Source organism: Anolis carolinensis, chromosome 6, assembly GCF_035594765.1.
Source record: "Anolis carolinensis isolate JA03-04 chromosome 6, rAnoCar3.1.pri, whole genome shotgun sequence".
NCBI lineage: Eukaryota > Metazoa > Chordata > Lepidosauria > Squamata > Dactyloidae > Anolis > Anolis carolinensis.
The window spans coordinates 93,337,288-93,352,439 of NC_085846.1; the positions used below are offsets into that span (position 1 = coordinate 93,337,288).

Consider the following 15,152-nt stretch of genomic DNA (forward strand, 5'->3'; position numbering starts at 1 on the left):
TTAAGAGCGAGAGATGCTCAACTGATAATCCCAGGGATATATGAGGATGTGGATGATGCCACTCTCTGTTGAGGTAGAATTCGTGTATTTATTGATAGTAGGCCTGGGCAAACTTGGGCACTCCGTCCAGGCCTTTTGGACTTCAGCTCCCACCATTCCCAACAGCCTACCTCAGGCCCCTTCCTTTTCCCCCTCAGCCGCTTAAGCGGCTGAGGGGGAAAAGGAAGGGGCCTGAGGTAGGCTGTTGGGAATGGTGGGAGCTGAAGTCCAAAAGGCCTGGACGGAGTGCCCAAGTGCATTCTATTCTTGGCCACGAGGAGGCCGGAGTTCTCTGTTGCCACGGTAACCTTGGGCCTCACAGAGCTCAAGATGAACAGGAAGAAGCTGCAGGAGCTGGCAGAGTCCCTTTGCAAGACCGCCAAGCACTGTGAGTGAGTGAACGCGAGGCAGGCCCACTTCCAGCCTCTCGGTATCTTTCATCCAGAAAGGATTCCTATCTTTGCGGCTCTTTCCTTCCTAGGTTTCTCTCCTAACCTCCTCCCTCTCTTTCCCAGTCACATGACAAGAGGGCCACTTCACCTGGCCACAGCCAATTTGCTTTATTCCTTTCTTCCCTGTTTTTAATCATCGTCATCCCTTGTTTCGTAGTCAATAAATTTGAAGTGGAATGCCTCATCAAGCTCTTCCACACCTTGGAAGTGGAGCCCAGCGACCGATATGCTGGCATTGGCTTGGATCGCAACTCATTTCGAAACGTTCTCCATGTCACGTTCGGAATGACAGACGATATGATGATGGACAGAGGTGAGACTGAATACCTTTCTTGTAAACCTGTCTGTATTTAAAATATGTTACAAGTAATCGTGGAATATAATAATTATAATTTTATTATTGTACCCCGCCTCCATCTCCCCAAAGGGACTCGGGGCAGCTTACATAAGAAAACAACCCATCCACAACATAAATTAGCATATAATCTATACATTTAAAACACAATATAATGACATAATTATAAAACAACATAACATGACAATTATTAAAACCAAGAAATCAATTGCTATGTACAGAGGGTGATTAGTGCAAAAATTCTGAATAAGATCCATTACTACGGTAAATAGGGATGGGCGCGGAAGGCCAAGAAACCAATCACGTTAAAACACTAAAACCTATGTAACGGGGGCAATAATAAAGTGCTGCATGAGTTTGTAAACAAGATACATGGCTGGTGGCCTCTTCATTCAAATGCGCACCGGAACATCCATGTTTTTAGATGGAACCCCTGGTGGCACAGCGGATTGAACCGCTGAGCTGCTGAACTTGCTGACTGAAAGGTTGGCGGTTTGAATCCAGGGAGTGGAGTGAGCTCCCGCTATTAGCCTCAGCTTCTGCCAACCTAGCAGTTCGAAAACATGCAAAATGTGAGTATATCAATAGGTATCGCTTCTGCAGGAAGGTAACAACACTCCATGCAGTCATGCTGGCCATATGACCTAGGAGGTGTTTACAGACAAACATGCAAATGTGGGTAGATCAATACGTATGACCTTGGAGGGGTCAATGGACAACACCGGCTCTTCGACTTATAAAAGAAGATGAGCACCAACCCAAGAGTCGGACATGACTAGACTTAATGCCAGAGGAAAATCTTTACTTTTACCTTACAAATAATCATAGATAATACTTTTGAAAATGTTTCTATTACATGTCTTTTAGGTAGAGTGATTAATGAAATCAGTTGGTCACTTACCGGTAATACTTTACAGTTGTGTGCCTCCTAGTCATATCTGACTTATGGAAACACTATGACAAACCTATCAGAATTTTGGGGGGTGAATGCCATCTCCCATCAAGTCTGGGGGCAGGATCAGGTCAGCAAAGATTACACTGACCAACATGCATTTTGCTGCCTTAAATATTAGACCAGCATCCTGTGCATATTTGATCTGCTGATTCCAAAAATGACACCATTTTCCCCTACCAGCTCTGAGTTTTGAGATACAGTGTAGGAGACGTAGTTTTAAAAGGGAATTTTCATAGATGCAATAGACTGCAAGTCCCATATCGCCCGTTCATAAAAAGCCTTTGTCTGCAGAATCACTGATGCTGGGAGAAAGAGTTGACACTGAGGTGGTTACTCTCAAAGATGAATCTAATCAGAGCAGAACTGAGTGGAGAGCACCCCCTGAATTTCCCAGCTGCTTTAAGTTTCTGCGTGAAACAGGGAAAGATATAAGACAAAATGAAAGACTATAATTGAGACCACGTGTTTGCTTTCTGCTTGTTAGAGTATAGAAATTTTGTATTGGTCAGTATGCTTGTGACTTAGTCAACTTTAGACCAATGAGATAATTGATTATGATGCTCCTATGAGAATATGTTTGTGATTTTCTGTGAAGTGATAAAAACCCTTGCAACCATTTTGAGGGTACAGCAGATTCTTTTTATGCTCAAGAAACTTACCGTCATTTGCTTTGGTCAGCAAATAAAGCTTTCTTCAGAGAGATTCAACTGATTGGTATGTCCTTCTGTGCCGCCTTTCTAAGCCAGAAGGGGACTTTTGAGAATATGAAACATGCATGCCCCTTCAATAGAACATATGCCATATACTGGTCTCCATCTGCTTGCCTATAAAAATCATGATAACCATATCTAAGAAACTAGAGCTGATGCAGTCTATCCAATGCAATTTTCTGAATTGGTGCCCCAAATAACCCCCGGCCTAAAAACCTAAAAACCAAGAATGTTTGTTGTTGTTGGGCTGTGTTGTTAAATATACTTTAAATAATACAGTCCAACAAAAACAACAAACCTTCTTGTAGTCTTGGTTTGTAGGCCTGTTCTGATTCAATGCACACCAACTTGGTTTCATGCATGTAATTATTTAAAATACTGTGTATAACATTACACATAGTTATGTGTATATATATGTATATATAAAGGAATTTTTGTTTCATGCACAGTTTATATACATAGCCTAAGGATAGATTTAGACTTGCGTCCCATCTCCCAAGATATCTCATATGCAATTACAGGAAGTCCGAAATCTGAAATAATTCAAAATCGGATAAAGGATACTCAACTAAGTAGCTGATAGTGAATTCAGGCCATTGTTAGTTGATACGTTCACACTTAGAAGTAAGTTCTGAGAATTCAGTGGATCTTATTCAACAGTATTCACACAAAATTGTATTAACATATAATGGGGAAGTCGTGTACCCCATCTCTCATTGAACTAATCTCTGCCAAATAGGGCAACGTACAGCGTGACAAGCATGTTTTCATTGCTGTGATGAGGCGAGCAAGATGACTAACTGCTAAAATGTAAAGCACAACGCAACTGTTTAAAATGTCACCAGAAGCTGTGTTTATAGAACCTCATAAACATGTTTTCAAAACTCCCACTTGGTGACAAAGAATTATTTCCAAATCTGGCTGAGATCCAAAGTTGCTACTTTAGGTTCTCGGGGGCTTGAAAAGGCTTACTGGGATTTGGTTTCATTTTGAACATATGATCTAGCTTGCATGCCATATTGGAAAACTATTTTTGAAAGTCTCATAGTTTAAAAGGAATTGTGCCACAAAATTGAGACAAACTACCTTTAAGTGCTAAGTTGTTCCCCTTTTCTCTCAAAATAACTTAAAAATAATATTGCTGTAAGGAATTAAACTAGCTTATCTTCATGACTGAATAATCATAATAAGTACATCAAAATTAGTAAACTGTTCCCGGGAAGGGGGGCGGAAAGCAAGAAGGGAAATAATGTAAAATGTGTTACCAATGTTTTGAATGCTTGTATGATTTTGTGTAGCACTATATACAATAATTTTGTGTAGCACTATATACAGTGAAAGATTTTGCTGGTTGATAGTATTCAGTATTCGATGGTGCAATGAATAAAGATGTTTGTCATTATTAATTTCAGGAGATGCTCTTAAGACTAGAGGGTGGTTGAAGAGCACTGGAGTTGATAGAAATAAGAAACCAAAACTGAACGTTGCTTCTCAATTCGGAGTGAGGAGGCAGAAAAATGCTTTGCATATGCTCAGAGGCATTCAAAATAAATATATCCAGTTTAAGAATTCTCCTGTTTGATTCAATCATTATTGCTCTAAAGTGGAACAGTAACCTTTAATTAGATGGAACACATTATTCTTTATTTAACTTTTCTAATCCAGACCTACAACTCAGCGTTTTAAATGTCAATAAAAACATATATGTAAGCATAGATTGAAAAAAAAGGTAAATATCAATTGCAAAAGATTAGATTCCAGGTGCCTTCCGAGGTATGGTGGAGCAATTCAGCAAGAAGTGGTGGGCAAAGAATTGGGGCAGTTTTTGCACTCCTCCTCAGTGAAAACACGTGGACCACCAGAATTGGGGCAGTTTTTGCACTCCTCTTCAGTGAAAACACATGGACCACCAATGGGCACCAATAGCTGTGAGGAATGCCCCAATTCTGGCTTGTCACCACTTCAATTTCTTCGTCTATCCCCTGGAAAGGTAACTGGTTTCTCATTTTTTGCCTGCCTTTTGGGGAGTCACTTTGCCAACAGCTGATAGGAGGAATTCAGCCAAAACTGTCTCTCCAAGTAATGGATAAAGAAAGAAAACAAAATGTCTTTTTTCTGGACATGGCTAATAATATCCCCATTAATCTCAACTAGTTTTACTTCTGATTAGCTATGTGTAGAATTTTCTTGCAGATGATCTGTTGATTTGGCACGAATATTAATAATGAAATGCACTTTCTTCACCATTTAGTGTTCCGTGCTTTTGACAAAGACAATGACAGCTGTATCAGCGTAACAGAATGGGTAGAAGGCCTATCGATATTTCTTCGAGGAACATTAGAAGAAAAGATAAAATGTAAGATTTATGTAATCGTAGCAGATTTCCATGGTTGTCATAAATTATGTCAATTTATAGGACAAATCAAAGTATTTTAAAAGTATACAAATCATTTCATTAAGAAATAAATTGTTGAGAAATTATCTTGGCAGTAGAAGGTTTACAGCAAACATAAAATAAATGTAAATGTCTAAATAAATAAAAAGTCAGGTTGTTACTATGGAAGTAAAAAAGTCCAGCTTTAGGGCAAAATGCAGCTAACCTGATTAATATATAGCATATAAAACTATAACAGTGTAAGATAAAACACAAGGAAATCCTTAAAAATGGAATTTACTAGAAAAGATTTTTGCATTTTTTTCTTTAAATATAATAATGTCTAACTTTTCTTCAGATTACTCAATAACTGTTTTATAGTAACTCAGCTATCTTCTCTAAAGACTGCTTTGAGGTCTATGATATGAATAGTGATGGATATATATCACGAGATGAAATGTTTCTTATGTTGAAGAACGGCCTGGTCCAACAGCCATCGGACGAAGATCCTAATGAAGGAATTAAAGATTTAATAGAAATAACATTGAAAAAAATGGTATGTACCATAATTGAAAGACATTTCTTTTCAGATAAGAGTTGAATCCAGACGTCCCGCAGGGGTCAGTACTGTCTCCCATGTTGTTCAACATATACATGAAGCCGCTGGGAGAGATCATCCGGAGTTTCGGGGTGCGGTGTCATCTGTACGCAGATGATGTCCAGCTCTGTCACTCCTTCCCACCTGTCACTAAGGAGGCTGTTCAGGTCCTGAACCGGTGTCTGGCCGCTGTGTCGGACTGGATGAGGGCTAACAAATTGAAATTGAATCCAGACAAGACAGAGGTCCTCCTGGTCAGTCGTAAGGCTGAACAGGGAATAGGGTTACAGCCTGTGTTGGACGGGGTCGCACTCCCCCTGAAGACACAGGTTCGCAGTCTGGGGGTCCTCCTGGACTCATCGCTGAGCCTGGAGCCCCAGGTCTCGGCGGTGGCCAGGGGAGCCTTTGCACAACTCAGACTTGTGTGCCAGCTGCGCCCGTTCCTTGGGAGGTCTGACTTGGCCACGGTGGTCCACGCTCTGGTTACAGCTCGTTTGGACTACTGCAACGCGCTCTACGTGGGGCTGCCTTTGAAGACGGCCCGGAAGCTTCAATTAGTACAACGGGCGGCAGCCAGGCTTATAACTGGAGCGGCGTACAGGGAGCACACCACTCCTCTGTTGCATCAGCTCCACTGGCTGCCAATATGCTACCGAGCCCAATTCAAAGTGCTGGTTTTGGCCTACAAAGCCCTAAACGGTTCCGGTCCAACTTACCTATCTGAACGTATCTCCTCCTATGAGCCCATGAGAACTTTAAGATTGTCTGGGAAGGCCCTGCTCTCGGTCCCACCTGCCTCACAAGTGCGGCTGGTGGGAATGAGGGACAGGGCCTTCTCGGTGGTGGCTCCTCGGCTGTGGAACTCCCTCCCCAGTGACATCCGGCAGGCTCCATCCCTTCTGAGTTTCAGAAAAAAGGTGAAGACCCGGCTTTGCGAACAAGCGTTTAATGAATGAATTATTATGGCTTTAACTCGGTCCGGACTAAGGTTTACGTGCAAGGTTTATGTGGACGAATGGATTAAGTATTTTATTATACTGTTTTAAATGTATTTATTGGATTGTTTTAAATTGATTGTTTTAATTGCTATGTTTATTTTTGTACTGTATACCGGCATCGAATTTGCCAGATTGTGAGCCGCCCCGAGTCCCTTCGGGTGAGAAGGGCGGCATATAAATGATGGAAATAAATAAAAATAAATAAATCAATATACCTACCAAGCTCCCATTGATACAACAGTCTAGCGTACGGCAACGGAACCATGGCAGTTTAAGTAAGATCAAAGTGCTACAATTCTGTAGTGTGGAAGGCCTACATCTTTAGAAACTGGAATATTGGTAACAGCAAATCAAAGTAGTTGTAACAACAATATCAAAATATTTTAAAAGAATCAGTAAAGCATAGTACTTTACAAGACATAAATGCAGTTCTGTTATTATGGTCCATTGGATCAGTGAGGCTTGCTTCCACTTAAGTGTATGCAGGATCGAGCCTAAATGCAGCTATACTTTCACCTCTTTTGTAGGACTATGACCATGATGGCAAACTTTCTTATGCAGATTTTGAAAATGCCGTAAAAGATGAGAACCTCCTTCTAGAAGCATTTGGACCATGTTTACCTGATATGAAGGTATTTGTATAACTTATAACTGCATGGAAAATTGCTGAACATAATAACTTATAGCATTTTCAAATAGAACAGTAAGTATATATATTTTAGAATGAACAGCCTAGCAGAGTGTAAAATGTGGTATGTATCCATGCACTTTAGAGATAGGTACAGCTGGTGGGAACAAGAGAGAGGGCCTTCTTGACGGAATTCCCTCCCCAAGGACATCAGAATGGCTCCCTCACTGCTATACTTCAGAAAGCAAATAAAAACTTTTATTTGGAAGGAACCTTTTGGGGAAGACCATGAATAACTGTGTTAAATGGCAATGGACTTTGACTATGGCAACAAGATAGTGCAGGTTTTTAATATAGCTGGTTTTAATACTGTTATTATCTACTTTTGTTTCATATGAGTTGTTAGAAATGTTTTGTGTTACATGTAATTTGACTTTGTATTGTCCTAAGTTTGAATGGCACTGAATTGTTGCCAACCGTTAGCTGCTCTGAGTCCCTCAATGGGTATAAAACAAAGTAAATTAAAATAAAATAGATTTCCCTTTAAAGTTCATGATAGCAGCCACAATCTTGTGCCAATGAATCTCTGAAGCAAGTGAAAATTGGAAGTGTAAGCTTAAGCAAGCAACTACAACCAGTATCAGTTGCCTGTTTATATTTCCTTCTGTTCAGAGTTATCATTCCCAAATTGCCGCAGAGCTCAGTAGTGGGCTATTAGGAGGCCTGAAATAGTACTGGAAAACTTAATATCTCACTGGGTGTGCTCTAACTCTTAGGTATAATTCTTTGAATATGAGCCATATTACAGGCTTCTTATAGGCTACTTGAAATGAAGATTCCTTCTTGAGCAGCAGGAGGAGCAATCCATTCATCAGAAGAAATTGGAAGTCCATTTCTAGTTTTGAAAAAGTAAAGTGTTTCTGATGTTACACTGGGAAGAGGGCCATGTAACCTATTGTAAAAGGTGAATTGCCAGTCTTGGTGATTTTCAGGAAAGACAATTGTCCAGAACAGAGGTGGTCTGGGCATCCTGGAGGAATTGCAAAAACAGTACCACTGCTATTCTGTAACATTCACATTCCATTCTAACACTTTGCTTTTCAGTGTAGGTTGGCATTTGAAGCGCAAGCATTCCGAAATACAGCTGAGTGCTCTGCAAGCAAAAGATACTAATTGAATTCCTGTGAAAAGGACACTGATCATCTTTCTTTAAATAAAAAGAAAGCAAGTCAGAAATTTACTTTTTTTCTTGTGAATTTTCAAAATGCGTTGATTTTGATATACTTCTCACTAGAGAGAATTGAGAAATTAATGGGAAATATTTTATATCTTGTGCTGAGAATGAATCCAAGGATTTCAAAAATAATGAGATTACGTATAATTTTAGTAATCATATGACAGTGAAACTGATAATTTATTTTAAAACATGTATAAATATATACTGGTATTTTCAGATCAAGATGTATTACACTGTTTTATAAAATAGCAAGAACTTTCATATCTCCCAAGTTAAATGCACAAAACATGCGACAAGTTGTTTTCATATCCGTCTCCTTTGCTTTATAGCTGGCTCTGTTTGACTGTTCATGGGTATCCCCTCAGATTGCTTTGGAGTCTGAACAGAAGTCACAACCTGGATTAGAGAGAAAAATCTAAGCTTAGTATGCTGAATACATGCATTTTGCAAGTTTTCTAGACCAATGAATTAATTGCACAGGAGAGAGTCTGGGGGTTCGACTAGATAGCCTTTCAGATCATTTTCATCTCTGTAATCTTAAGTATGTTTAGACAATTTAGTGCTGTCTCTAAGGGAAGACATTTTTGTGTTAAAAATTACTCTGCGAGCCACAAAAAAGAATCTAAACAATGCAGTTTTCCCATGCACTACTCTCTCTTTACGTGTCACACTGCTACACTTGACTTGTTGCTATATAGAGTGAGAACATATATAGCCAGTATATGAAAGGCAACTTGTAGTGGCAGCTCTCTGAAAAATAGATTTGGCTTATTTATTACAAGCTATCAATTACTAATTTACAGGAAATTAACAAGTATTCATGTATTTCAAGTAGCATTTCTTTTGGGTCTAATATTTTTGCCATGTTTCAACTTGTTTTAGCTCCCATTTAACTATCAGTCCTCAGATGATGAAAGGCTAAAAACTGCTTCATGAAATAACCCTTTATATCTGAGAGCAGATTTCCAAATCTATAACATTACATGCACTGCTTCAGTTACATGTGGAGTGCAGCCACATGATACTATTAGATGTCAACCATGCAGGTTTATTAAAGGGCAGGAGCAGCAAGATGCACTATTGGGCGTGCTGAAGTCACTGGAAAAATGCACAGATTTCATACTGCTGAATTTTAACTATGACGCAAATGACTTATTGTATGAAATGGCTTAAAATGGAATTCACTTGACTTGGGATTGTTCTCAAGTAAATACGCATTACTAGGATGCAAATATTATAGCATAAATATAATTGCTATTTGCAACCAGAGTAGACCAACCGAGACAATGGAACTAACATAAATGCCGATTACCAATGTGCCCACTGAATTAAAATGGATTGCTCTGATTTGGACTAACAATTGAATTTAAGCCTCTGGTACGTACACTTGAGTCTGGATAAAAACAATCTGATGCTTCAGTTTCACAATCTGTATTATTCAGCAGAACAACTCCTGATAACAAGTTTCATTCTAGAAATTACATCCCTAATTACTTTTAAATCAATCTGAATATTTTATTTACTAAATTTATATCCAATTTTTTTCCAAGATGGGATTCAAGGAAAAGGCAACTGAAGGCAACAATACATTCAAAAAGTTGTCTTAAATTGTACAACATGAAAAATTCTCATTTCCTGAATGAAGATGAATGTTAACACATCTTTAAAGTCAACATGGAAGGAATGTATCCCCTCCAAACAATTTCCATTTAATTTTACATACACACATTTTTTAAAAAACCCTGAGTTTATTATAACATACCTCCTTTAGTCTATTTCGAATTAAGTTTGCTGAAGCGTTCAGTGAATCGTCTTCCAAGTCTATCTTAGGTGTTTCTGGTAACCGTGGGCCAATAATGACTTCTTTGCTATCACTGACACTTCCAAGAAGGGCAAGTTTGTTGTCTTCATTTCGCCTCCTCCGTCGCTCTTGCAGCTGAGTTGTTCGAGGCATGAACCGGTCAAGTCCATTATCATACGGAAGCTTCCTTTGCCGGTTGCAGCAGGCTGGTGTGTTGTGTATTTCCTGCTGCAGACTTTGAGTGATTGTTGAGCTCTGACTGAAGTACTTGGGTCCTTTGGCACAGTCAGCAACATGCGGAGGTTGTACTAACACACTGTTACACTGCTCTCCTGATGGAGCCGCGACACTTCTCAAAGACCATTCATAGCATGATCGATCATGAGGATCATGAACATGCGCATATGAATTCCAGTTACTAGTAGATGCCTCAGAAGTATAAGATCCAGAAATGTCTAGTTGAAGGCTCTTTTGAAAACCTGTAGTTGAAGCCTGTTTCCTCACCAGCAATTGCTCTTAAAAATAAGATAGCAGAAACTGACATTTAGATTGCCTATTTTTCTACAAGTTACTTTTATGCATATAAGAGCATTACAGTGGAATAGGTTGACATTAAGATTTGCAGTTGTTTCTTAACCTGGTGTTCACCCTCTTCCTTATGAAAGATGGATAATATTAGCTATAATAATTATAGTAATTTTTAAAAGTGGAAATAGGTTGGGCTAAATTGATCTAGTATAAAAGAACTCAACATTTCAGAGGTGATTTAAAGCCAAAGATATATGTATTTTCTCAACCCAATTTAAGTAACACAAGCAAAGGAGTCTAATTGATGTTGATAGTCATCACTGCTTGAGACTGCTCTCTGCATTATATCCAAATACGAAGACGAATAAATATAATGACACTAAAGCTCAGAAGAATTTGTAGTTTATAATCTCTAAATGCAAATTTACTATCTGCCCAGATGTTTTCCAAAGGAAAGAAACCTAAGGCAGCTCCAATCCATTTTGCCAAGCATCATGAAATATTCTGATTTTTTGTTGGGGATTTCCTTGCATTTACATAATGTAGAGATCAACATTTATCTCTATGATTATTATATTCGTAATGTACTAGACAGGGGCCTTTACTCAATTGATCAGTAGAATTCCAAAGAAAAAAACATTTCCGGAAATCATTTTGAAAAACACATTTGGAAGCATTAATATCACAGACAAGTCCTTTATCCTATTAAAAGAACTGCCAATCCCAGACATTTCTTGGGAAGGCAATTCACTCCTGGGGGGGGGGGGGGGGGGGGAGAGAGAGCTAAACAAAAAAAGTAGATTCCAAGCAGTCCTGAGTAGGGCTTCTTAAACATCTTCCACTCGCAATTCTTTTCTACCCAAGAAATGTTTATGTGACCACAGGTATTTAGATATGTATATAAAGTAGGCATAATAAGTGAAAATGCTTCAGCTGTACGCCACAAAAAGGAAAATTAGCCAAATGCCATTTTTAGTCACTGTCAAAAATATCTTTCTTGTTTAAAAAAAGGTACTTCAACCTACATCTATCAATCTTCCGACCCTTTTTTTCCTCCTATGTAAAACCAGCAGTTTATCACACTGCTGTAGATGTGGAAGAATACTGCACAGATTCAGATTTTACTAGAATATACAAACCAACAAAACTTCCAAAGAAATGTATAGTCACAAACCTTTTTTGCTAGTTGCCTTTGCTATATATTTCCTTCTGTCTTGTAGTTTCTCTCTAGTTTCTTGCACACTTTCAAATTCTGGAGCATAGCAGACATGCAGCAAACTGCCAAAGAAAGACCGTTCGTCCAATTTTCTTTTGGCTAACCTGAGAAAGAGGATGTTATAGTCAAAAATTACAGTTACTGATCATTTTTGTAATATGATTTAAAATAATGACATTACAGAAACAGCTTTGTTAGTTTCACACACATATCGTGGTGTTTGATGAAACACTCAACATTAAACAACCAAGGATTCTATAAGTAAATGCTATCCTCCCCAAATTAGAAATACCTTGCACTTTGTATTTTTTTGAACTTGATGAGGTAAACTTCTGTAAATTCTTCAGCCGGATAGTCATCTAATGGATTATATTCTTCAATGGCACCATACAAAGCAAATTGCTCCACTAATTCTTTCATGACGCCCAAGGCAGGGACTCCTTGTATTAAGAGATATCGAGATTCTAAATTGACAGTATATACCTGGAAAACATAGCCACTTTAATACTTATTCTGTAATAATGACATCAATTTCAAATATCTGCTTCTTTGAAACTTAATTGTGAAATGTTATGTTGAATGTAATTGTTCGCAGGGACAGGAAATGTGAAGCAAGTCATAAAAATTTTGTGTTTTAGCTTGATAAGAATAGAAACTGGATGTTCAAATTATAAAGCACATTTTCTAGTACAACTAGTACAGCTAATATGGGAATATGTGACACTGAAACTGACTCAAACCCAACTTGTAAACACATAATATCTAACATAAAATTAGAAAATAATATTAAGGTACTGTAATAGGCTATAGTAAACATGACACAGAAGAAAACAAAAGCAAATCTTGCCAAGAAAACTCTGATACTGAATGGGCGTGCACTTTGCACGTTCTCAGGAGTCCCCTTCTGACTCAGGAGGGAGGCGCAGAAGGAACACATTGAGAGTCGAATCTCTTCTGAAGATAGCTTTATTTGCCAGCCAAGCAAATGGCAGTAGTTGTGCTCTAGACATGAAAAGACTGCCGCGCCCCAAGATGGGGCTGTGAACTTTTATTGATTTATATAAATCCAAAAAGCACATTTTGATTGGTGTTAACACATTGTCCATTTAATTGGTCTATGCTTACCTAATACATTTTGATTGGCTCTCTATTACTAAGCAAGTAAACAGGTGCAAAACAGAAACTGGAATAAGCTGGAACTTCCTATCTTCACCAGCTTATCTTATTGTTATAAGTGAAAGCAAGAATGCTGTGTGAAAGTATAGGGAAGGCTTTGCAGGTGTTTGGGACTTCAGCTCACAGAATCCCTGGCCATTGGACAAACTGTCTAGGCCTTCTGGGAGTTGGAGAGCCACAAATACAAACATTATTATCCTCCCTAGATAACAACTTAAGGCTTTGTCGCATTACATTATTATTGCACTATGATTACACTTTAATTGCAATACTTAAATCCTGTGAATCCTTGGGCATTTCGCGTTCAGTAGTCTGCGTCTGAGATGCTCAATACTTTTCCCTGAACTGCACATTCCAAAGAATGGAGCCATGGCAGCTGCAATGGAATATGATGCGATATGATACCATGTCTAGCTGTGATACGGCCCACAGCTAGACACCAAAAACACAGATAGGTGATTCTTCAGCACTGAATCCTGTTGCTAAGGTGGAGACAGTTGACAGTATTCATATCCAGACCTTAGATAATGTCATGGATGAAAAGGATTATCACAAGCAGACACTAATTATTAAAGACAATTTCCAGATCATTGGTTTCCCAACTCTAGTCCTCCATGTGATCTGAATTTCAACTCCCAGTAGCCTCAGCTGCCTTGAGCAATGGTTGCTGTGAGTTTTCTGGGCTGTATGGCCATGTTCCAGAAGCATTCTCTCTAGATGTTTCGGCCACATCTATGGCAGGCCTCCTCAGAGGTGTGAGGTCTGTTGGAAACTAGGGTTTATATTATTATTATTATTATTATTATTATTATTATTATTATTATTATTATTATTATATTTTTATCTGTGGAAAGGCCAGGGTGAGTGAAATAACGGTTTGAGACAAGTGTGGATGTTACAATGGATCACCTTGATTGGCATTTAATGGCCCTGCAGATTCAAGGCTGCTTCGTGCCTGAGGGAATCCTTTGTTGGAAGGTGTTGGCTGGCCCTGACTGTATCATGTTTGGAATCCCCCAGTTTTCAGAGTGCTGCTCTTTATTTACTGTCCTAATTTTAGAGTTTTTTAAATACTGGTAGCCAGATTTTGTCCATTTTCATTGTTTCCTCCTTTCTGTTGAAATTGTCCACGTGCTTGTGCATTTCAGTGGCTTCTCTGTGTAGTCTGACATGGTGGTTGTGAGAGTGGTCCAGCATTTCTGTGTTCTCAAATAATGTTGTGCCCAGGTTGGTTCATCAAGTGCTCTGCTATGGCTGACTTCTTTGGTTGAATTAATCTCCAGGCTTTGAAGCTGAAAGGCCATTCAATGCTAATCAAGGTGGCCAATTGCAACATTTAGTTGCCTCAAGCAGAGAAGAGTTCTTTCTCCCACCTTGGACATTCCACAGATATATAAATTCCACTTGCCTAGTTTCCAAGAGATCTCACAACCTCTGAGGATGCATGCCATAGATGTGGGCGAAATGTCAGGAGAGTATGCTTCTGGAACATGGTCACAACAAACCAGTGATTCCGGCCATGAAAGCCTTTGACAATACAACGAGTAGGGATTCTGCGAGTTGAAATCCGAAAACCTGGGAAGGCCTGAGATTAATAAACACTAAATTTAGATATTAGGGGTGCAACCACACTGCAGAATTATAACTCTTTGACACCACTTTAACCCCATGGCCTAGTGCTACAGAATTTTGGGATTTGTAGTCTTGTGTGAGAGGTGCCAAGAAACTACAATCCCATGATTCCATAGCCTTGAGCCATGGCAACGAAAGCGGTGTCAAACAGCTGCAATGCTTCGGTGTGGCTCTGCACGGAGAACGAATGCCGTTTCACCTTCACTGCGCGGGGACGGCGCCCCTCGCGATATTTGGCCCGCGAAGCGCAAATGCCCAGCTGCGCGTGGTGCTGCTGGGCGCCCCCGACCTCGCCGCCTCCACTCCTCTCAGTCGCCGCCGCCATTTTCCCCTCCAGCCCACTCCTTCAGCTGCCTTCTTCCGCCCGTCGTCAACAACTAATCCAATGACCAGCTTTCATTAGTCCCGCCCTCGAGGAGAGGGGCATTGGAGGAAAGAACTCGAGGCAGCCAA

The 15,152-nt window shown here is 39.5% G+C and overlaps 2 protein-coding genes across 6 annotated transcripts; one reads left to right on the forward strand and one right to left on the reverse strand.

The window, feature by feature from the left end:
* Positions 1 to 269: 269 nt before the first annotated feature.
* clxn (calaxin) lies at positions 270 to 8,349 on the forward strand. 4 transcript variants are annotated; one of them, XM_003221978.4, is made up of 6 exons: positions 270 to 427; positions 649 to 804; positions 4,763 to 4,867; positions 5,290 to 5,441; positions 7,009 to 7,113; positions 8,214 to 8,349. In XM_003221978.4, the coding sequence occupies exons 1-6, from the start codon at positions 370 to 372 to the stop codon at positions 8,280 to 8,282; spliced, it is 645 nt and encodes a 214-aa protein (XP_003222026.1). In that variant the 5' UTR covers positions 270 to 369; the 3' UTR covers positions 8,283 to 8,349. The 4 variants fall into 4 exon arrangements, 2 of the variants coding, with proteins under 2 accessions (XP_003222026.1, XP_008110729.1); XM_008112522.3 differs by having other exon boundaries at positions 8,219 to 8,349; XR_009999835.1 differs by lacking the exons at positions 270 to 427; positions 649 to 804; positions 4,763 to 4,867; positions 5,290 to 5,441 and having other exon boundaries at positions 5,448 to 7,113.
* Positions 8,350 to 8,504: 155 nt separating this feature from the next.
* Positions 8,505 to 15,080, reverse strand: rbm48 (RNA binding motif protein 48). Of its 2 annotated transcripts, none has more exons than XM_003222105.4 (5): positions 14,899 to 15,080; positions 12,184 to 12,374; positions 11,850 to 11,995; positions 10,109 to 10,662; positions 8,505 to 8,742 (listed from the first exon to the last, which is right to left on the reverse strand). In XM_003222105.4, exons 1-5 carry the CDS (start codon positions 15,022 to 15,024, stop codon positions 8,650 to 8,652), a joined length of 1,110 nt encoding a protein of 369 aa, XP_003222153.1. In that variant the 5' UTR covers positions 15,025 to 15,080; the 3' UTR covers positions 8,505 to 8,649. The 2 variants fall into 2 exon arrangements, with proteins under 2 accessions (XP_003222153.1, XP_062814086.1); XM_062958016.1 differs by having other exon boundaries at positions 12,184 to 12,331; positions 14,899 to 15,037.
* Positions 15,081 to 15,152: the final 72 nt, after the last annotated feature.

What these genes read in the sequence shown, in the direction of transcription:
- clxn (XM_003221978.4), top strand. Translation starts at nt 370, where the DNA reads ATGAACAGGAAGAAGCTGCAGGAGCTGGCAGAGTCCCTTTGCAAGACC. An exon ending in ATTAGAAGAAAAGATAAAAT is followed by an intron (nt 4,868 to 5,289) that starts GTAAGATTTATG and finishes TCTTCTCTAAAG; the next exon opens with ACTGCTTTGAGGTCTATGAT. An exon ending in AAATAACATTGAAAAAAATG is followed by an intron (nt 5,442 to 7,008) that starts GTATGTACCATA and finishes CCTCTTTTGTAG; the next exon opens with GACTATGACCATGATGGCAA.
- rbm48 (XM_003222105.4), bottom strand. Translation starts at nt 15,024, where the DNA reads ATGGCGGCGGCGACTGAGAGGAGTGGAGGCGGCGAGGTCGGGGGCGCC. An exon ending in AAAGGCAACTAGCAAAAAAG is followed by an intron (nt 10,663 to 11,849) that starts GTTTGTGACTAT and finishes CTTATTTTTAAG; the next exon opens with AGCAATTGCTGGTGAGGAAA. An exon ending in TTCGAAATAGACTAAAGGAG is followed by an intron (nt 8,743 to 10,108) that starts GTATGTTATAAT and finishes TCTCTAATCCAG; the next exon opens with GTTGTGACTTCTGTTCAGAC.